Source organism: Culicoides brevitarsis, chromosome 2 (assembly GCF_036172545.1).
Source record: "Culicoides brevitarsis isolate CSIRO-B50_1 chromosome 2, AGI_CSIRO_Cbre_v1, whole genome shotgun sequence".
Taxonomy (NCBI): Eukaryota; Metazoa; Arthropoda; class Insecta; order Diptera; family Ceratopogonidae; genus Culicoides; species Culicoides brevitarsis.
The window spans coordinates 16774964-16796403 of record NC_087086.1 but is presented as its reverse complement, the minus strand read 5'-3'; the positions used below and the strand labels follow the sequence as shown (position 1 = coordinate 16796403).

The 21440-nt window shown below is 34.2% G+C and overlaps 3 protein-coding genes across 5 annotated transcripts; 1 reads left to right on the top strand and 2 right to left on the bottom strand.

Annotated features, from left to right (window-relative positions):
• Positions 1-811: 811 nt before the first annotated feature.
• Positions 812-5954, bottom strand: LOC134830976 (epidermal growth factor receptor substrate 15-like 1). 3 transcript variants are annotated; one of them, XM_063844597.1, is made up of 8 exons: positions 5863-5954; positions 5551-5685; positions 4189-5493; positions 3968-4030; positions 3048-3815; positions 2892-2990; positions 1667-1811; positions 812-1610 (listed from the first exon to the last, which is right to left on the bottom strand). In XM_063844597.1, the coding sequence occupies exons 1-8, from the start codon at positions 5884-5886 to the stop codon at positions 1084-1086; spliced, it is 3066 nt and encodes a 1021-aa protein (XP_063700667.1). In that variant the 5' UTR covers positions 5887-5954; the 3' UTR covers positions 812-1083. The 3 variants fall into 3 exon arrangements, with proteins under 3 accessions (XP_063700667.1, XP_063700668.1, XP_063700669.1); XM_063844598.1 differs by lacking the exon at positions 3968-4030; XM_063844599.1 differs by lacking the exons at positions 812-1610; positions 1667-1811 and adding an exon at positions 2019-2760.
• A 1632-nt stretch (positions 5955-7586) lies between these two features.
• On the top strand, positions 7587-11511 carry LOC134828609 (inhibitor of Bruton tyrosine kinase-like). Its single transcript, XM_063841590.1, is given in 8 exon segments — positions 7587-7782; positions 7847-8210; positions 8282-8522; positions 8583-8715; positions 8770-8911; positions 8914-9098; positions 9212-9741; positions 9804-11511. Coding segments are annotated over 8 exon segments (3360 nt in total). The 5' UTR covers positions 7587-7614; the 3' UTR covers positions 11401-11511.
• Positions 11512-15404: 3893 nt separating this feature from the next.
• On the bottom strand, positions 15405-20456 carry LOC134828608 (protein naked cuticle homolog). The gene is made up of 3 exons (XM_063841589.1): positions 20445-20456; positions 18297-19249; positions 15405-16700 (listed from the first exon to the last, which is right to left on the bottom strand). The coding sequence occupies exons 1-3, from the start codon at positions 20454-20456 to the stop codon at positions 15689-15691; spliced, it is 1977 nt and encodes a 658-aa protein (XP_063697659.1). The 3' UTR covers positions 15405-15688.
• Between the last annotated feature and the right edge of the window lie 984 nt (positions 20457-21440).

Genomic DNA, 21440 nt, shown 5'->3' with positions numbered 1-21440 from the left:
ATACAAAAAGCGCAGAGAAAAGTTGAATGTGATTTTTTGTTGGATTGAACTCCCATGGGGACGTTTATGTGTCAATTTTTGGTAATAAAAATGAATTTTACGGGAAAATGGGAAGGAGAAATGATAAAAATTAGTAGTTTGAGTCAAAATTCTGCAAAAATAAGTAAGATAAAAGAAGAAAATGAGCAAAATATGTAAGAAAATTAACGATTTCTTTGAAAAAATGAGTTGAAATGTGTTTTGAAATATTGCAACAGCGTTGCAAGTCGTGTTCCGATTTCAACTTGTTCGGATTTTTTAAGAGGAATTGTTTGAGAAATGAATTTTTATACCGTTTTGAGTAAATTTTACTGATTTTTCACTTAAAAATATTAAAAAACATATTTTTGATGCAGCAAAACTCGTCGAAATATGTCATAAAAATATTATTTTTGAAGACTTGGAAGACAAAAAGTTACAATTTTCTTCTGTTTCGAAGATTTCATTATAAAATTTGAAGAATTTAATGAAAATCAATTGATTTTTGTGTTAGATTTATCGCTGTAAAGGTTTTTTAAAGCCTTTTTCGTTAAAAATAATCGAAGTTAGATGAAATTTTTTTTCTTTTCACTGCGATTTTGATAAAATATTAACCTTGAGCCTCAAAAATTTAACTTTTTCTATAATTTTCAATTCAAATTTTAATAGAAAAAAAAAAAAAATAAGATTTTACTTAAAACCAATTTTTTATAGATTTTTAAAAAGAAATTAAATGCTAAAATACCTTTTTCGAGCCTTTTTTATGAAAAATATCAGTTCAACTACATTTAGCGCATATATATATTTTATCGTCTTAGATAAAAAAAATAATTTTACTTAATACATTTTGTTTGTGATTACTCAGAATTTGCTCAGTAACAAAAAAAAAGAAGGATAAACGCGGTAACATATCTCGTCATTTAAACAACTAACGAAACCTAAACTCTAATAACACTAATTCAAGAAGGAATTTGTAAGTAATAAACATGTAACTTAACACTATCGGAATGAATGTTTGACCGCGAGTCACAGCTCTCTCCCTTCATAATACTTCTTCATCTCTCTTTATTGTTCGATTTTGCTGCGTTCCAGGACCGCGGCCAAAACTTCATCGAATTTGTCTTCCTGCGAAAAATCTTGCTTCGAAATTCCCGTTGCTTCGATGTTGTTGTTGTTGCTCGTGCGCGGCTTAATGATCGGCTTTGCATAGCCACTCTTAAAGTCTTTCTTAACGCTATTATCAATCGTTTTGGTATTTTTTGATTTGGTGTTTGTCGCAGCGAAATTCGTGTCAGTTATCTTAAAATCTCCAAAGTTGTCGTTAAACTCGTCGAAAAAGGCAGCAGCTTCGGTGCCATTATTGTTCTTGGCATTGCCATTGCCATTCGTGTTTCCGCCGAATTTGTTGTCGCCAAAGGGATCCGTGAAATTATTCTTCTTTGTGTTGAGCGTGTTGACCTTTTCGGAGAAACTGTCGTCGAAAAAGTCGAATAAACTGCCACTTTGGGAGTTGAGCGTGTTGGCATTTTTGTCGGCGGCGTCATTTTTCATGTCAAATGCATCGAAGGCGGTGATAGTTGTGGTTGGAGGTTCTAAAAATTATAAAAAAAATTAAAAAATAAAAAAAAATATTTAATAAAATTCTTACTTTCATCAGCGAAAGGATCCTCAATATTAAAAACATCTTCGTAACGATAATTTTTGAAAGGATCATCAGCAAAATCTGAAGCCTTGACCTCAGGCGCTTTTGAAAAGGCGGAATCCGGTTGAGTAGGTACAGACATTTGAATTTGCTAAAATAAAAAAAAATTAAAAATAAAATAAAAATTAAATAAAAAAAAATAAAATTAAAAAAAACTAAAATTAGTGCAAAATTAAAATTAATATGAAATGAAAGTGAATTAAAAAAGCAACAAAAAATTACATCAAACAATTTTTATTTGATTTTTTTTTTGTTAATTTTATTAGTATATTCATTTTAATCTGAAACACACATTTCTTTATTATTATAATTCTTGTTATTTTTACTATACTATATTTTTATGTTTGAATAGTTTTGTATTCATTTTTGTTTTTAAATATCTAAGAGCAAATCAACTTCAATGTTCGCTAAATTTTAATTTTTTTCTTCAAGATATGCAAAAAGGGCACGAAAAATCTTCTGTTCACAAATAATTTAATTCAAAAATCGCGAAAAAATAAGAAATTCAACATTTTCAGTGAAAAAGCGACTTGAACAGATCACTTTCGAAGAACGACTCTCGAGCCCTTTTATGAACGAACATTCCTCGTCGAGTGCAAAGTATTGCAATTTTTATTCATGACACGAAATTAAATACATTTTTGGTTAAATTTAATATTCAATTCTCTATATAATAATAGTTTTTAGCTACGATGTGTACTTTTTATGTCTTCTTGTTTGGTCATACTCGATTATATTATAGAATTTCAATAAACGTAACAACAATTAAATATTTTTTTTTAATATGATAGGAGAGAGATTTCGTCTGTTGGAGTAAATATATGATTTTTCAACGACTTTTTTTTGACTAAATTCACTAAATATGATGAGAACGAAGAAAAATGTCGTTTTTTTGTAAGTTGTGATTGTTTGTTAGTTTCAGTGATTAATTTTTTTGTGAATAGCTAAAGGTTAAACGGAAAGCGATCCTTAATTTTACTGTTTTTTGTTAATTTTAACGTTAGTTATTGTTTGTTAGTGATAATTTATTGGTGGCTTCACTGTAAAAAGACATGAAAAGAGAGAGAAGAAGAAGAAAATTTGATTCATTGCAATTTTAAAATTTTCTAATGAATGAATTTTTACATCAGCGTGATTTTTACATGGCATTAATGGAGCAAGAAGGGCTTACCTTGTTATCAAAGTCAGCAAAATTAGCAAATCCAGAGCCACTGTTGTTGAAACTATCTCCAAAGGCATCTGACGCTGGGGATTTGCTGCGTGAGGGACCCTAAAAAATATTTATTTTTAATTTTTTGTTCAATATTTCATCAAAATAATTTCTTACAGTTGCTGGTCTGGGAGGCGGAGGACGCATAGGTTTTGCCTTTTTCGGCGGTAATGCAGGCGATGGCGATTCCGGGCGTGCAGGAGGTCCCGAACGCGTTGGAGTCGGTGTTAAAGCAGCTTCAGCAGCAGTTCTGGGTGCATGTAACGCCGCAAACGGATCACTTCCGAATGCATCTTGCTTTGGAGCGAATGGATCTGCTTTGTTCGTCGCCGCGAAAGGATCTGCAGGCTTGTCGAAAGATGCCCCAAAGGAATCATCAAACTTTGTTCCGTCATTTGACATGGCATTTGCTGTTGCGCCAAACGGATCATTCCACGAATCATCAAATTTCGCCTGAAATCCGTTGTTGAAGCCCGTTGAAGCGGGTGCTGCTGGTTTTTCGGGCGACAATGTGGGATCCGGACGATCCTCGAGAAGTTTCTTGGCGTCATGCAATTCAGGCTCCAAGTTCAAGGAGTAATCGGGAACGCTATTTGGATCATTTTGCTCGATGGCGGCTTTGCAGAGAGCTAAAGAGTCGCTCATTTGACGTTTCGTTTCCTCGAGCTGCGTGAGCATCGCTTTGACTTGACTGATTTGCAATTGAGTCTCTTGCAAGATTTTCGTCAAGAGTTCCAGCTTGCGTTGACTCTCGTCAGAGTCTTTTTGGAGCTGTTGCTCTTCCTCCTTCAACTTTTGCAACTCGGCACGTTTAACGTCGACTTCGGTTTCGGTCTCCTTGAGCACCTCTTCTTGTTTATGGCACTGCTCACGTACTTTATCGACCTAATGAAAAAAATTTTTTATTAATTTTTTATTCTTTAAAATAAAAATTCAACACAAAATAGACAAAAACAACACAAAAAAGAACAGAAAATGAGATAGAAAGTGTAGTTTTGTGACGCAAACGAAGACAGGACGGTAAATTTGGTACAAACCTCGGCATTCAAATCAAAAATTTCGTTCCGTCGTGTGTCAATGTTATAAATAAAATCTTCTTTCTTGAAATTTTGAATGGTAAAAAGTGTCGTGTGTTCATGAAATTATCCCAATCATATGTAAAAAGTAGTGAAAATTAATAAAAAAAAAGTGTCAAATCATAATAAAAAGCAAGCAAAAGAGGATCGAAAGCTTTAAATTCAAAAAATTCGAAACTTACTTGAGCACGAAGATCATCCAAGCGTTTTTGAGCTTCACCTTTTTGGTATTCGAGTTGCTTCAATGTTGCCGCCAACGTTGTCAATTCACTTTCCAAGCTGCGCACCTCGCCGCCCTTGATTTTGATGTCGGCTTCCTTCTGTGCAACTTCCAGTTCGAGTTGTCGTCGTTCCTTTGCCAACTTTTGGATGTCTTCCGAGATCATTTGCAACTCGGGATTCGAGTAAGTGGGTTGCGGCGGATCATCGGGAATGAGGGGCAACGCAGTAGATGGCGGCAAGCCCGAGATCAAAGGTGCAGGAATTGCAGAAGCAACAACTGGCGGCGGCGCAATCTTAGGACGCAAGCTCGGCGGAACCATATTTGGCTCCAATTTCTTTGGTGGATCGATATTTTCCTTCTGCTTACGTTCGACGAACCACATGGCGAGCGCAAATTGTTCTCGTGTTAGTTTGCCGCATGCTGATGTGTCACAAAGACCCCAAATATCGGCTAGAGTTTTTGTTGGTAAGCCAGATTTCAAGAAAACGTCTTTGATTTCACCGCCGGAAACCAAACCATCGTGATCGAGATCAGCTTTCTCGAAAATTTCGTCGTACTTGAGTTTTTGCATGACAGTGACGACCCATTCGTTGCTCGGAGGAGCTGCAGACGAAAGTAAAGGACCTCCAATGTCGATAAGTGAAGCAGGTGTCGCCATGGGAACCGGAGGACGTCCCGGTACAGGCTTTTGTATGGCAGCTGGCAATGGAGGAACTGCGGGCGGGGGCGAAATACGATCCGGAAACACGGCAACAAACTCATCTGTGCTCGCTTTGGGCTTCATGAGAACGGGCGGCAATGTTTCGGGCACGACACGTTTTCCGAGCGCCACGCATACCAAATGCCAAGCAATAACAAACTCATTTTTGTCCAAACTGCCGTCCTTATCTTGATCAGCCAAGTCCCAAATGCGCCCCAAAATGTCAATTTTCAACTTGGATTCCATCAATTTGTTGCGAACTTTGTTGCCGGGAATCAATCCGTTCTCGGGACCCATTGACTCGAACATTTGCTCGTACTTGAAACGATCGGCAGCAGCAATTGACCAATCGACGTTGCCAACGGGAATGCAACGCACTTGATTGATGCTCGCCAAGACTTTTGGCGGGATTTCGCCGCACTTTGGCGGATTGTTGAGGGTCATCATGAGATTTGTGATTTTCATTTGTTCGCCAGATTGTGCCAATGAGACGAGCTTCAATGCTGTGTAAAATCCCGTTTTGTCCAAGTAACCATTACCATTCGGATCAGACAAATCCCAAACCTGAAAACGAAAAAAAATTAAAATTCCAAGAAATCGATCGAACAAATTTTTACTTACGCGACTGAGAACGACATCGCTCAATCCAGACTTCATCAAGAATTTTGCGGCATCGAGTGCTTTGATGATGCCTGTGTTATCTGTGTTGACCATGATAAAATAACCTTCGAAGGTTTCATGATGTGCTCCAGCAATCTAGAAAAAAAAGAAATTCCGATAAACAAAATTTTTCAAGGCACGAAATTTTTCTATGGGCGAGTACGTGCATGATATTTTTCCGTCAATTTTGTCATTTTCTAACAAATTTCTATGGAAACTATCACCGTTTTCGGCAAATGTGAGAGTTTTTCTTCAAAATTAATGGATTCTTACCTCTTTTAACCTTGATTCATCCATTTTTCAAGCGTTTTTCTCTAATATTTTTGACTGAAAAATTTTTCTTCCATACTAATCGTGACTGGCTTTCAGAGGAAATCCATATAGTGACTTGCTGGTAAAAATGAGACGAATAAAAGTGATACTGTTAGGTAAGTACAATTTTAAAAATTGTTTCACATTAAATAAATACCTTCCCCAAACTTTTTTTTTAAAAAAATCCCAGGAATTACCCAGGAAAAAAAAGAACTTTTAAAATTGATTAAAATCTATAATTTAATAATGGTTCTTAAGCTTGAAATTTAAAAGATATAAAAAAAAACCGTAAAAACGTAATTTTTATTTTAAAAGTTTATTTGATGATTATTAAGCTTAAAATTCATCAAAAATTACTTTAGATCTAAGGTTTAACTTATCTTTTTGAACCATCTCTTATTAAGCTTGAAAATTGATAAATATGAGAAATTGTAAAAAATTAGGGAATTATTATAAAAAATTTCTCCATATCAAAATAAAATAAGACGAAACACTGTTAAAATTTTTCTTAGCTAAAACTTAACAGAAAAATACCAATTTATCATTTTCAACCATTTTATAACTTAAAACTGCCAATAAATTGAAACTGAAAAAAAATTCCTCTGACATAGTTTTGATTTGAAAACTAAATCAAGACAAAAACTAAATCAAAAACTGTGTCAAAAACTATGTCAAAGCAATTTTTGTCAAATCTTGCTCCAAATGGATAAAAATTTATCAGAGGGGCTCTAATTTATCATTTTCAATCATTTTATAACTCAAAACTGCCAAAAAATTGAAACTGAAAAAAAAATTTTTCTTTGACATAGTTTTGTTTTGAAAACTAAATCAAGACAAAAACTAAATCAAAAACTGTGTCAAAAACTATGTCAAAGCAATTTTTGTCAAATCTTGCTCCAAATGGATAAAAATTTGTCAAAGGGCTCTAATTTATCATTTTTAATCATTTTATAACTCAAAACTGCCAAAAAATGAAACTGAAAAAAAAAATTTTTTTGACATAGTTTTGTTTTGAAAACTAAATCAAGAGCAAAACTAAATCAAAAACTGTGTCAAAAACTATGTCAAAGCCATTTTTGTCAAATCTTGCTCCAAATGGATAAAAATTTATCAGAGGGCTCTAATTTATCATTTTTAATCATTTTATAACTCAAAACTGCCAAAAAATTGAAACTGAAAAAAAATTTTTTTTTTTGACATAGTTTTGTTTTAAAAACCAAATCAAGAACAAAAAAACTGTGTCAAAGCAATTTTTGTCAAATCTTGCTCCAAATGGATAAAAATTTGTCAGAGGGCTCTAATTTTCAATTTTTTTTTTTCTTTATTTTTAATCTTTTGCTTAAGCTTGAAATTGATGAAAAATTACTAAAATTTTCTTTCAATGTTTTTTTTTTATGGTTATTTAGCTTGAAATTTTTTAAATATAAAAATAATTGTAGTAAAAATTTGTCCAAATGTTAAAATGTTAATAAAAACATTATTAAAAAGTACTGAAAAAAGTAGAAAAAATTTCTTTTCCTTGATCATTATTCTCTACTGCCCCCTTCCTAATATATGAGGCCTGAAATAAAGTGAAACATTTTTTGAAATTGTACTTGCCTTAAATAATGTATAATATTATCACTTTCATTCGTCTCATTGTTGTTTACAAAAAATTTTCCTTCAATTTATATGGATCAGTTATTTTAGTCCGTTCTTTTGTTCCCACACAAAATGCATACGATCGCGACTTACGACTACGATTGCACCCGAAAATGCAGAAAATCCGAACACGGGAACTCCATAACGGCAGCCTTGACAAAAAGATCCATTTCGAACGAAAAGTTGGCTCGATTCATCGCCAAAAAGTGTCGAAATTTCGCCGAAATCTTAGATGATGAGGTAAGAAACTGCTGATTTGTCGATTTTCTTTGTTTTCTTATCGCCTTTTTTTTGACTCTTTCAGGGACGTTCTGCATTGCATTTGGCAGTTTCGGTCGGTGATCGTTATGACATTGTGGAATTTTTGCTCCGGCAAGGCGCTTCAGTGAATTTACGAGATCGCGAATCAGGTCAATCATCGTTGACGCGAGCAGTGCTCTACGGAAATCTCGCAGAAGCTGTCTTGTTGGCACGAAATGGTGCAACGCTGATGCCCGACAACGATTTCATCAATCCGCTGCAGTATTGCCATCGCGTAAAGAAGCCGATTGACATCGAAAATCGATGCGAAACCTTTGTTTTGCAGAATTACAACATCGGGATTAGAAATGTGCAAGAGAAGACGACCCCCGATTACTTGGATGAATTTCGAGAAGCACGGAACAAGTGTCAATGAGCTCGTTTTATACGATGTTTGTGACAGACGATGAGAATTTGTACGTGACGGGACATGGCACAGGCCTCAGAGGACGGTTGGAGACGGGAGATGAATTGACATTGATGAGTCTGAAGAAGGTAAAACTTCCGTTTAAGGAGGAAGATGAGAAAATTATCGATATTAGTGCGGGAAAGAACCATTCTTTGGTACTGACAAACAAAAATCGCGTTTATGCGACAGGATCGAACAGTCATTCGCAGTTGGGAATCAAATCCATACCGGAAATGTTGTTATCTTTCATGGAGATACCGACAAATTTCAGGTAAAAATTGATTTTTATCCGAAATTTGAACACAATTCACAATTTTACTTAATTTTTCAGTGAAGCAAAGAACGTTATTGCGAACGACTATTCCTCAATCGTTGTTACAAACACAAGTATCTACGGTTTTGGTACCAATATCGGTCAATTCGGGTTACGACGAGACGTTGAAAGACTTTTTAGTCCTCGAAAGGTAATTTTTCATCAAAATTTATGAAAAAAAAATTAATATTTTTTCATTTTTTAGATCAACACGAACAAAGAACGCTTCCCATTGGACATTGTAGCTACCACAATTGGCGCTGTGATATTCTACTCGAGCACTTCTGCCCTCCTGTACATCCTCTACACGTACAAAACGAAAATCTACAAGAAGTCTCTAATGGAACGAATCATCAAATAAGCGCTACAGGCGGAATTATCGCTGACGGTCATGAAAATTGCCAAAACCAGGGCAAACCATTACGATTTATCGTGCTAACTGAATTTTTCAACATTTTTATTTGGTACGAGGCAACTAAAAAGTTCGTCAAAGGTTCATTCACAGCCTCACGTTATCAGGAAATTGATAAAATTGTTTAGTCAAATGATGAAATCCTCCAGTCGTACATGGGAAACTTATCCAAGGGATCGGCAACGCATGAGTTGAAACATAAAACCATCAAAATTCCCGGCGAATATCATGAAACGTACGGCAAAAAAGAATTATTTTCGGGTCAAAAGTAAAAATTGAACTGAAAAGCATACCGTTCATTGATAAAGTGATAGAATTCTGCTCAGATCCGGAAGGAGACAACTTCGTCGCTCTTGTTGAGAATTCACGAAAATATCATTCGTTACCGAAGTTCATTGAGAAGCCTTATGACTATGGAAATCTTTTTGCTGATGTCGATGTATATGATTCTGTGCATGATTTGACGTTCAAAATGGGTTTTCGCAGTTTTCCTGTGCATCAAATCATCATTTGCCATCGTTCCGAGTACTTGAAAAAAATTATCGAAGAACATGCGGGAGAGAAAATCATTGAATTGCGAGAATTATCGGATTTGGGACTGCCATGTGACATTTTTGAATTGATTTTGCGGTATATTTATACGAATCAACCGATCATGAAGACAGAAATTGAGCGGATTACCGTGGATTATGCCCAAACATTCACAATGCTGAAGAAAGTTTTGACCGTTATGGGACTCCATGAGCTTATTACTGCTCTCAAAAAGTAAGAAAATTATTTTTTTTGTTAATTTTTTGTTTTTTCATGATAAAATTTTAATTTTTTAGGAACAGTCAAAAGATAACAACTCCTTTTACGCCCTTGAAACGCACAGATTTCCCTGAATTTTATGACGTCACTCTCAAATTGGACTGCGAACAGGAGATTCAAGCTCATAAATGCATTCTCATGTCACGTTTGGAGTACTTTAACATGATGTTCGATCACAGTTGGGCTGAACAAGATACTGTCAACTTGAAATCCGTGCCCATTGAGTTCATGCAACCCATAATTGACTTTTTGTATTCGAATGCAACCGAAGAAATTCGTGCCACGAAATACAGTGACAACTACATGTTTAACATGATAACGATTTGTGATCAATTTTTTGTTACCGAATTGAAGACAATTTTCGAGTTGATGATCAGCGAAAAGATTCACGTGAAAAATTGCGGAGAAATTTTGGAGTTTGCTGACACTTACAACTGTGAAACGCTTAGAAATTGTTGCATGCAGTACATTTCACTCAATTTTTCGCGGATTTTGGAGTTGCGAACACTTGAATCGACGGAACCGAAGGTCTTGCAACAAGTAAATAAATTTTATCGACAATTTTTCAGCTTGGTGTCGTACTGGACCATCACGCCATATGCAAATGCCGTCACTGACGAGGAGTTGGAACAATTTATCGCAGATTTTACGGTGGATTTAAAGGCAAATCCCGACGATGGAGCGAAACAAAAGCAAAAATCGAAAACTGTAAAGCCCAGTAAAAGTCTTCTCGATCGACGGAGTTACGAAAAAGTCGGGATAATCGCGATGCAGGAAGAGTCATCGCAAAATTTGATGCCTGTCGTGTCGGAAGATCCAAAGCAACAAGAATTTCTGAGTGAAATGACGCAATTAACGGAGAAATTTGAGTCGGAAGCAAAGTTATGGACAAAAGTAAACGACAAAAAGGACGTCAAAAAGAAGCAAAATAGTGTCTTAACGTCATTAAAAGTCAATGACATTCTCAAGACTGAATCAAAATCCTCTAATAGCTTCACAAATCTCAAGGCAACGACACCAACAACGCCAAAAATTATCGAATCCCCCAATAGTCGCAGCACAATCGAACGCACACCGGAACCAATGACGCCGAAACAAGCCATAGAATTGACTGAAAACTCCCCACGGACCAAATTAACCTTCTCCATTGCCGATATCACGCCGTTAAAGATGAAAACGAAAAACAGAAAACGTCTTTCATCGGGATCCACAAGCGATGTTCGGAATTTCTTCCAAAACGAAAGTCCAACTGTAGCTCCAGTCACTCCGCCAAACCCTTGGAAAACGATTCCAAATATCGAAAGCTCGCCATTGAAGTCTGATCCGCTGCCAGGACCGTCAACATCTTCAGCAGCTGCAGTACCGAAGACGCCGCCCGCTACAAAGTCCTTTCAAAGCATCGTGAACAATGAGCGGAAACAAAAACAATTGATTGAAAAAATCAAAACAAAGTCGCTGGCATTGACACAACTCGAGGAAAAGTGCATCGAGGAATTGCACGAATTTTATAACGTTGATAACATTTTTGATGAATCGATAACGATTGAGCGGCGTCAGGTATCATGTGACGACGATAGAATTCAATGCGTAAAGTGGTATCAAGATAAAAAATAGTTCATTACAACTTGAATATTTGTATGATATTTATCGGAGATATTTATTATTTATTTGAGTTGCAATTTCGTTTTTTGAAAGAATAAAAATTTCTTTAACATTTTTTTTTCGTTGAACAATAAATCATTTGTTTTGATTAAAAATTTTGTAAAATTAAAATAATCGATGGTAAGAAGCCTAAGAAATTTTCATTCGATTTTTCAAAATTTAATTTTTTTTGTTTCAAATTGTTTAAAAATCTTTTGTTTTTAATTTCTTTTCTACATTTTTGACTCTATAAATTTTTTTATAAAAATCACAGATGGTGCCTAAGGCAGTAGTCGAAAATATTTTAAAATTTTTATTTTTGGAAAATTCAAAAAATTGGTATGATCACGTAAAAAAATTAAGAAATTCTATTTTCAAATAAACAAAAATTAAAATTTAGCTTAAAAATCATATAAAGTTAAGTTATTTTTTAAACATTTAGAAAAAAAAAATAATTTTTCAAGATTAGACAAATATTTTAAAATAAAATTAAAGCTAATTTTACCTGACTTCCTAAGTATTTAAGCATACCTACACTGTATTATTTTAAAATTATTTTTAACGAATATTACCGGATTTTTATCAAAAATTTTATAATTTTAATTTAAATTTAAATTAAATTTATTTTAAATTTTAATTTAATTTAAATTAAATTTTGTAGTATATGTTCCATATACTACTTTGTTTTTACCGCACAAAAAGGGCCCATTTTGTGAAACGCCGGCCTAAAAACATCGAAAAATTGTCAGAATCAAAGGCGGTAAGGTGCTAAACGACAGTAAACATTCCAAAGAATTCGAATTGAGGCAAAGAATCTCCCGACTTGATCAAAAAAATCTGGGGCCCAGGCCTCAAAGTTGGGGAAAATGACAAAAACATGGCTTTTTTAGAGCAAAAAAATATCCTTATTTTTATTTTTATTTTTTGAAAAAAATTTTTTTTTTTCAAATTTTTTTTTTCAAAAAATTTTTTTTTCAAAAATTTTTTTTTTCAAAATTTGTTTTTTTTTTCAAAAATTTTTTGTTAACATCTTTAAATGGCTCCTGTACATCGAAAACGCAAAATTTAGAAAAAGTCCAAAACAAAAGTTGTTTCTAACATCAAAACCTTCATTTTGAGACGGAGAACCGTGATCTAGCTTAATTTTGAAAAATCTGTACATGAGCCCTCATAATAAGAGGATTTTGACTTAAATTTTTTTTAATCAATTTTTTTCGCTAACATCTTTAAATGGCTCCTGTACATCGAAAACGCAAAATTTAGAAAAAGTCCAAAACAAAAGTTGTTTCTAACATCAAAACCTTCATTTTGAGACGGAGAACCGTGATCTAGCTTAATTTTCAAAAATCTGTACATGAGCCCTCATAATAAGAGGATTTTGACTTAAATTTTTTTTTAATCAATTTTTTTCGCTAACATCTTTAAATGGCTCCTGTACATCGAAAACGCAAAATTTAGAAAAAGTCCAAAACAAAAGTTGTTTCTAACATCAAAACCTTCATTTTGAGACGGAGAACCGTGATCTAGCTTAATTTTGAAAAATCTGTACATGAGCCCTCAAATAAGAGGATTTTGACTTAAATTTTTTTTTAATCAATTTTTTTCGCTAACATCTTTAAATGGCTCCTGTACATCGAAAACGCAAAATTTAGAAAAAGTCCAAAACAAAAGTTGTTTCTAACATCAAAACCTTCATTTTGAGACGGAGAACCGTGATCTTTAATTTTGAAAAATCGGTATGTGAGCCCTCATAATAAGAGGATTTTGACTTAAATTTTTTTTAATCAATTTTTTTCGCTAACATCTTTAAATGGCTCCTGTACATCGAAAACGCAAAATTTAGAAAAAGTCCAAAACAAAAGTTGTTTCTAACATCAAAACCTTCATTTTGAGACGGAGAACCGTGATCTAGCTTAATTTTGAAAAATCTGTACATGAGCCCTCATAATAAGAGGATTTTGACTTAAATTTTTTTTAATCAATTTTTTTCGCTAACATCTTTAAATGGCTCCTGTACATCGAAAACGCAAAATTTAGAAAAAGTCCAAAACAAAAGTTGTTTCTAACATCAAAACCTTCATTTTGAGACGGAGAACCGTGATCTAGCTTAATTTTGAAAAATCGGTATGTGAGCCCTCATAATAAGAGGATTTTGACTTAAATTTTTTTTAATCAATTTTTTTCGCTAACATCTTTAAATGGCTCCTGTACATCGAAAACGCAAAATTTAGAAAAAGTCCAAAACAAAAGTTGTTTCTAACATCAAAACCTTCATTTTGAGACGGAGAACCGTGATCTAGCTTAATTTTGAAAAATCTGTACATGAGCCCTCATAATAAGAGGATTTTGACTTAAATTTTTTTTAATCAATTTTTTTCGCTAACATCTTTAAATGGCTCCTGTACATCGAAAACGCAAAATTTAGAAAAAGTCCAAAACAAAAGTTGTTTCTAACATCAAAACCTTCATTTTGAGACGGAGAACCGTGATCTAGCTTAATTTTGAAAAATCTGTACATGAGCCCTCATAATAAGAGGATTTTGACTTAAATTTTTTTTAATCAATTTTTTTCGCTAACATCTTTAAATGGCTCCTGTACATCGAAAACGCAAAATTTAGAAAAAGTCCAAAACAAAAGTTGTTTCTAACATCAAAACCTTCATTTTGAGACGGAGAACCGTGATCTAGCTTAATTTTGAAAAATCTGTACATGAGCCCTCATAATAAGAGGATTTTGACTTAAATTTTTTTTAATCAATTTTTTTCGCTAACATCTTTAAATGGCTCCTGTACATCGAAAACGCAAAATTTAGAAAAAGTCCAAAACAAAAGTTGTTTCTAACATCAAAACCTTCATTTTGAGACGGAGAACCGTGATCTAGCTTAATTTTGAAAAATCTGTACATGAGCCCTCATAATAAGAGGATTTTGACTTAAATTTTTTTTAATCAATTTTTTTCGCTAACATCTTTAAATGGCTCCTGTACATCGAAAACGCAAAATTTAGAAAAAGTCCAAAACAAAAGTTGTTTCTAACATCAAAACCTTCATTTTGAGACGGAGAACCGTGATCTAGCTTGTTTCTAACATCAAAACCTTTTGAAAGAATGATACGGCTTAATTTTGTCTGTATGTGAGCCCTCATAATAAGAGGATTTTGACTTAAATTTTTTTTAATCAATTTTTTTCGCTAACATCTTTAAATGGCTCCTGTACATCGAAAACCCAAAATTTAGAAAAAGTCCATTGTTTCTAACATCAAAACCTTCATTTTGAGACGATTTTGAAAAATTATGTGAATAATTTTTTTAAATTTTTTTTAATCAATTTTTTTCGCTAACATCTTTAAAGGTCGCATGTAATTTTTAGTACATTGTGTTTATATGTTTGTCCAGCATATGAAGAATTGGCAATAATTTCTCTTAAACTAAACAATGACTCGGTACACAAACGGGTTATGTAACAAACATATACTACAATTCGAATTTGCTTAGCTAATTCAAGGTACTTTTTTCTATAATTTTTCGCCAAAATCGAACATAAAGTAATAAAAAATTTAATTTTTTTGCCAAAATATTTAATATTTAAAAAAAATTTTTTATTTTTTTTTTTCAATAATTTTCACTTAAATTAGATAAAGTTGGTTAATGAAGCCTTAGGGAAAGAAAAAAAAATTTTTTTTTTCAATAAACTTTTATACTTTATTAGTCTGCATTCGCACCATAAAATTTTCGAAAAATTTACAAAACATCTCACTAACAACTAAAAAAAATTTATACAAACAACAATTGTAAGCCTGCTGCAATACGTTTTTTTATCGACATACAAAGTTCAATAAATGTTTAAGATTTTTAATGGCTAATTATAATTTATAAAAAAATCTATAAAATATACATAAAAGCTAAAACTAATATAACTACCAGAGTATCAGTCTTGTATTTTTTTTTTAACTATTTTTATCGTAATTTTATTGGATTTACCTGCGTTGTTTCTTGTAAAAAAATTATTTTTGAGTATTGAGTGAAATATTTTTCGTATACGATTTATAAGCTCGATTGTTCCCCTTTTGGTTGAAAAGTTTTTTTTTTTTATTTGAGGAAGGAGTTATAGGAAGCGAGGCTTGAAAGCCACATTTGGAAGCTAAAAGCTAAGCTAAGTTTATTGGTAGATCAAAGAATACTCTGGACGATTTTTTCTCAGTAATTTAAGTTTTTTTGTGTGACTTGATGGCTTATGAGTTAAAAATAGTTCGTTGGTTCGTTCATTCCTCATCTTCTGCGTTAAAGTGATGATAATGATGGTGAATGTGGACATATCGATGCACGGTAGATGGCGTTGTATTTGAGGTAGTTGTTGATCCAGCGTTTTCTGTGCCGCTGCCGTTCGCTTGGAGCGTTGCAGGTTGTGCCCCGTTCTCGTCTTCCGCGTCTTTCAAAAGTAAATTTTCGCATTCGCTTGGCTCAGCAGTGACGGGAATCGAAGCATACTCCAAAACGTACGTTTTTGAGGTGTCCGTTCGTTGATTATTGGGCGTCGTTGGTTCGTTGTCGACGTTGTTGTGTTGGGTCTTGATGTGTTTGCGTGTCGCCGACGAAATCAGGACCTCCTTGTTGAACGTTTTCTTTGGTGAGACAATGTCGACAAAGTCATCTTCCGTGATTTTCAGTTCGGTTTCGGTGAAATCGTTATTTTTGCGTGGCGGCGTATCCAAATTTGTGGGTTTGTTGTTGTTGTTTACGTGATTGTTGTTATTGAGACACGATTTGTCGTCGAGCGTGTTCTTCATGACGATCAATTCGTTGTTGGTTTGACTTCCGCGAATGTCTTTCGTCTCGAGCCACAACTCGACATGGTTAATACTGCGATTTATCTTTTGTTCCGCCGAGAGATTTGGGTTGAGTTGGTTCAGGAGCGACGTGCTGAGCTTCATGGGTGCCGTTTCGCGTGACGGATGTTGCGTTTGCGGTGCAGCAACTTGATGATAATTTGTGTGATGATGTTTGGTGCGAAGACGATTTTTGTTGTGATGATGGGTAAGACGATTGGGTCCCGTGATGACCATTGGGCTCGAAGAGAGATGAACTCCGTTTTTGGCATTTGTGCAAATTGTGGCGTGCAGGAAGGAATCGTAGCCACAGAGATTGGATTCGTGATGAGCGCCGCCATTGGAAACGTGTTTTGGCGTGACATTGACTTGGTTGAGCGCATCAATGACCTTCGTTGTCATCGTGTGCGAACGATTTCGGTGTTTCGTTGGAGTTTCAATGGATTTTCTGCAAAGAAAAAAATTTCAAATTAATCTCTATGAGCGTAAAATTATGTAATAAAATTGTAAAAAGTCAAATATCGTAAAAGTTATCGTTGTTGATTCTACTTGACATTACGAGACATTATTTACGTAGATTAGCTTGACGCGAAAATCAGCTCTTCAAGCAAGATAAAGCTAATCTCGTAGCAAATTTCTTCTTCATCTCGTCAGTTTCTACTTTCGCTCCATCAAAAACGGTCCTAAAACCCCAAAAAATGTCCGGAATTCAATTGCAAGATCTCGACCTCACCCTCGAGGATGTCAAAACGATGCTACGGAGACATTACGAGCTCAATGGAACCAAAAAATGTCCCAAAATCAATGAAATCATGATTCGTACTCTCGGCGACGTTCCTGCTGGCATCATGTCATCTCATTTTATCATCACCGTAACCTTGGAAGATGTCAATGAGAATGAAACCACGTGGTCTTGCTTTGTAAAACGAACCCCTAAAGATGATTTTGGCTCAAAATACGCCGAAGATTTGGAAACGTTCGACAAGGAAGGCAACATTTATCAGAAATTGATACCAGCGTTGCAGGAAATGGCAAAAGGACGCACTCCCTGGACCGCTGTTTGTTACTTAACGAAGGGAATAGACCTAATAGCCTTAGATAACTTAACATTGCAAGGGTTTGTGCCTTCCATTTCGGGTCGTTTACTGGATTTCGATCATCTGAGTGTCGTAATGAAGGCTCTGGCACGCATGAATGCCGCTTCCATCGCATTAGAAGTGAAACATTCCAAGCCTTTGACGGAAATTTTCCCAAATTTACTGCGTGAAAATGGATATCCAACAACAAGTACGCCCGGATATCGTCAATTGGGGGTCCAATCATTCACGAAAACCGTTCAACATTTCGTTAAATTGCTTTCCGCTGAAGGAAAAGTCAAGTACGAGAAATTTTCAACGGAAAAAATAGTCGAAATGGTGCCAAAAATCATGCAGGAACTGTTCGAACTTGTCAAACCATCCACGAAATTCCGCAATGTCTTCAACCAATCAGATCTGTGGGCCAACAATATCTTGTTTAAGTATGAAAATAATGAAAAAGTCGTCGATTGTCGTTTGGTAGACTTTCAATTTTCGCGATATGCTCCCCCGATGTACGATATTTGTACGTTATTGTTAACATCGACGCCTCGAAAGTTCAAGGAAGATAACGTCGAAGCACTTCTTGACCTTTATTTTGCATCTTTAACTAATGAAATGAGCATTTTTGGGTTGTCAGCTGAAGAATATCTCACGAGAAAGGAGTTGAGCGACAGCTTTAAGGTTTATAACAAAGCAGCTTTGATCGAAAGTCTCTGCTTTTTCCAAACAATTTACTTGCCGGAAGAGAAATGGAGCGATTTGGTCAAGACTCCGCAGACTTTTGAGGACTTTGTGTTGAATAAACACACGGAAATTTGCTCAAAAGTGTTCGAAACTCACGCTGGGTACCGCAACAAAATTACTGAAATTATTCAAGAACTGTTGGATGTCTCACTTTTATCAAAATAATTCGATTTTTTGACTTTTTTCATTAAATAAAGAGGTTTAAGGGTACAAAAACTCACCTATTGGGTTGAAAACACAAACGATTCTTCTCCATACTTTCTCGGATGATCTCAATTAGTTCATGTCGCTTCAATGGGCTTTTCCAGCATTGTTGCTCCTCATTCCGAATGTCATTTTTCCACAAATTTTCATGTCCAACCGAGAGACTTCTCGCACGAGGCTTCACATTGGCGTCATTTGAGACGTTTTTCTGTTTGCGCGATCTGGATTTCCGTATGAGACGCTTTTTGTTGCTTTTTTGCACGACCAGATCGAACGGACACGACTCCACGGGACATTCCTTGCAGATTATATTGCAATTATCGATGTCATTGTTCTTGTATTCCTCATTATGGCAACTGTTCATGTCAATTAAATAGTCCTCGTCTTGCTTCGCCTTCAGATTGTTCACGTTTTCGTAGATGTCGTCGCGTCGCGGCGTGCCATTCTGCTTGACATTCGTTAATTTGTTGTTGAAACACTCGTTTGAGGTGTCGTTGAAGCAAACGCGTGTCTTGTTGTTCGCCATTAATTCGCGATTTTCCGAATCGGTAGCTGTTGTGGCAGTTGTTGTCGTCGAACAATCTTTCGAAAGACGATTTGTCTCATCGTTGCGTTTTCGTTGCTTTTCGCACGACGTTTCGCTGCAATTTTCCTCGTCGACTTCATCTTCATCGGAAATGAGTTTTCTTGGGCGACACCGGTTTCGCCGAGATATTTCGTCTTTTTTCGTGTTGTTATAGTGCGGTCTGGTTTTCGAATCGGGCGAAACGGTTAAGCGAACGTTGATGGTTTTGCTGCCGTAATGCGGCACAACGACAGACTTGCCGATCGATTCGTAAATCGTCGAGACAATTCCCGCGATATCATCTTTGGTTATTTTGCCATGGCCATCCAAGTCGTACAGCGTGAAGGAGAACTGAAGCGGCTGTTGTTTGCTGTCATCCTCCAAACTGACGTCGCAGGTAAATTCCTAAAAAAATAAAGAGAGAGACAAGAATGAAATATATTTATTTTTGAATCGTTTGTGAGGTATTCAATTAAAAAAAATTAACAGACGATCTTTAGACACTTTTTTTTTTGATTGATCTTCATTATGAATGGAACGCAATTTATATTTTGACAATACATACGGGACCATGATGCTTGTTTTTTTTTATTTTAAATTTTTGTATAATGATGCGCATTGTGCTTCATCATAATGAGCAAATTTTTCGAAAATTTAACTTAAATCGATATTAGCGCATTTTTTTTTAATAAAAATTGAATTTTTATTCCGTTTATAAACATTCTAAAATTTTTTGACAAAGAGAGCAAAATCTTATATTGACGAACAAAAATTCGACCTAAATTGGATTTTTATCTTATAATTTATTTGTAAATTTAATAATTTTTGAAAATTATTTATTTATTTTTTTAGAATGAATTAAAATTAAAGTAATTATTAAATTAAAATTAAATAAATTTAATTTGAAAAAAAAAGAAATTTAAACGTAAAAATAAATTTTAATTAAATAAAATTCTTAAAAAAATAAAATTAAATTAAAAGAATAAATTTAATTAATTAAAATTAATTTTAATTAAATTTTGTTTAAAAAATTATTTAATTTAAATTTTTTTTATTTATTTTTTTAATTTATATCTAAAACTATTTTTTCTGATCAAAAATATGTTTTTTTTTATTTTTTTTAATCAAATAATTTACTTGAAATCCATACAAATTAAATTTTTGATCACAGACAGACTAAAACCCTCAAAAAAAGTTAAACTTTAAAACGAAACATGCCTTCAAAAGCCGGTAAGATAAAAGACGTCATTTATGAATTGTATCTCTTTCGCATGAATAGCAAGAAAACTTGTGCTGGTCAACAGTTTTTAATTTTTTTTTACATTTACAATCAATTCTATGGAGTGCGGTATAAAGTTCAAGTCTTTCATTTAAAAAACGAAATAAAATGAGAGACAAATGGTCATCGCCAGCTCTATCGCTGCTACTTATCGAGTCGTGCCTCCACTTTTATGACTAAAATAAAATAAAATACTTAACTTCTAAACGCGCTTTATAAAAAAAAAATGAAAAAATAAGCTTCATTTAATTGCAAAAATACTAGAAACTCACAGCAGAGTAGATTATGCTAAATACTCTTTAAGCAGATTAATTTTTTTACGATCCTGACCATTTTGTGTGCAAGCTATTTTTGTTTTAGCCAGACACATTCGAGCAAAAAATCGTTGACTTTTAAGCAGATAAAGGTAATCGCGGCATGATCAAAGTCAATCAAAAAAATGTACGTATGTCTCGGACACACATTTGTGTATTATATCGAGATACCGCCGTTCGATATTGCGCACAATTTGTCAATTATAATTAAAAATCGAGGCGATAAAAAAAGTTTGATTTCCCGTTTTTTTATTTTCAATTTTATTTTTTTATATTTATTGGCAATCAATCAAAATTTTGAACTCACCTCTAATCTCACACGATCGTCGGAACCACCGTCATTACTGCCGTCCTTGCCGAGTGCCGTTGACTTTCGGTTGCGATTAATTTCCTTTCGCTGTTTCTTCGTATGCGACGAAGGACTTTTGCGGCCGCTTTTGTTGATGATTTTGTGTTCTGGGTCACTGCCAATGAGTAAGTCTGGCGGCGCGCTACACGACGACGGAGCACGTGCTTGGTATATCAGTTCCTCAGAGTCTGTCTGGCATTCTTGAAGCACTAAAAAAAAAGGAAAAACATTTTTTTAGTAAATTCCGAGAATTTGTGATGTTTTGATTGAGCTCATTATGAAATTTATTCAAAAAAGTTGTTGTTTTGTGCTCGGTGCTCATAGATTTTTTTAGTTTATAATAAAATTCAAATTATTTTTATTGTTATTGCTGGAAGAACAAGAGCGATGTACTTGTTTATACTGACATTCGAACAATATAAAGAGGAAAAAAAAAGAGTTTGTTTGTTGTATATATAATATAAAATAATATAATGATAATGTATTAAAAAAACGACGTTCTTTGAAATGTGAGTAGATCGTATTATTTGTTAAGAGAATCGGAACAAAAGAATAAAAAAAAAATTTTTTTTGAGGTATATAAAGCGCACTTCAAGAGGATTTCTTTGAAATGAGATGAAATGATTTTTTTTCATCTTGTTTCTTCTAATTTGA

Bases quoted from the DNA above. Each gene is read 5' to 3' on its own strand.
- LOC134830976 (XM_063844597.1), bottom strand. From the start codon at position 5,886: ATGGATGAATCAAGGTTAAAAGAG. The intron at 5,494-5,550 runs GTAAGTAAAAAT...TTTCGTTTTCAG, and splicing joins GCGATGTCGTTCTCAGTCGC to GTTTGGGATTTGTCTGATCC. The intron at 2,991-3,047 runs GTAAGAAATTAT...AATATTTTTTAG, and splicing joins CGCCTCCCAGACCAGCAACT to GGTCCCTCACGCAGCAAATC.
- LOC134828608 (XM_063841589.1), bottom strand. The intron at 16,701-18,296 runs GTGAGTTTTTGT...TTTTCTTTGCAG, and splicing joins TTGTGTTTTCAACCCAATAG to AAAATCCATTGAAACTCCAA.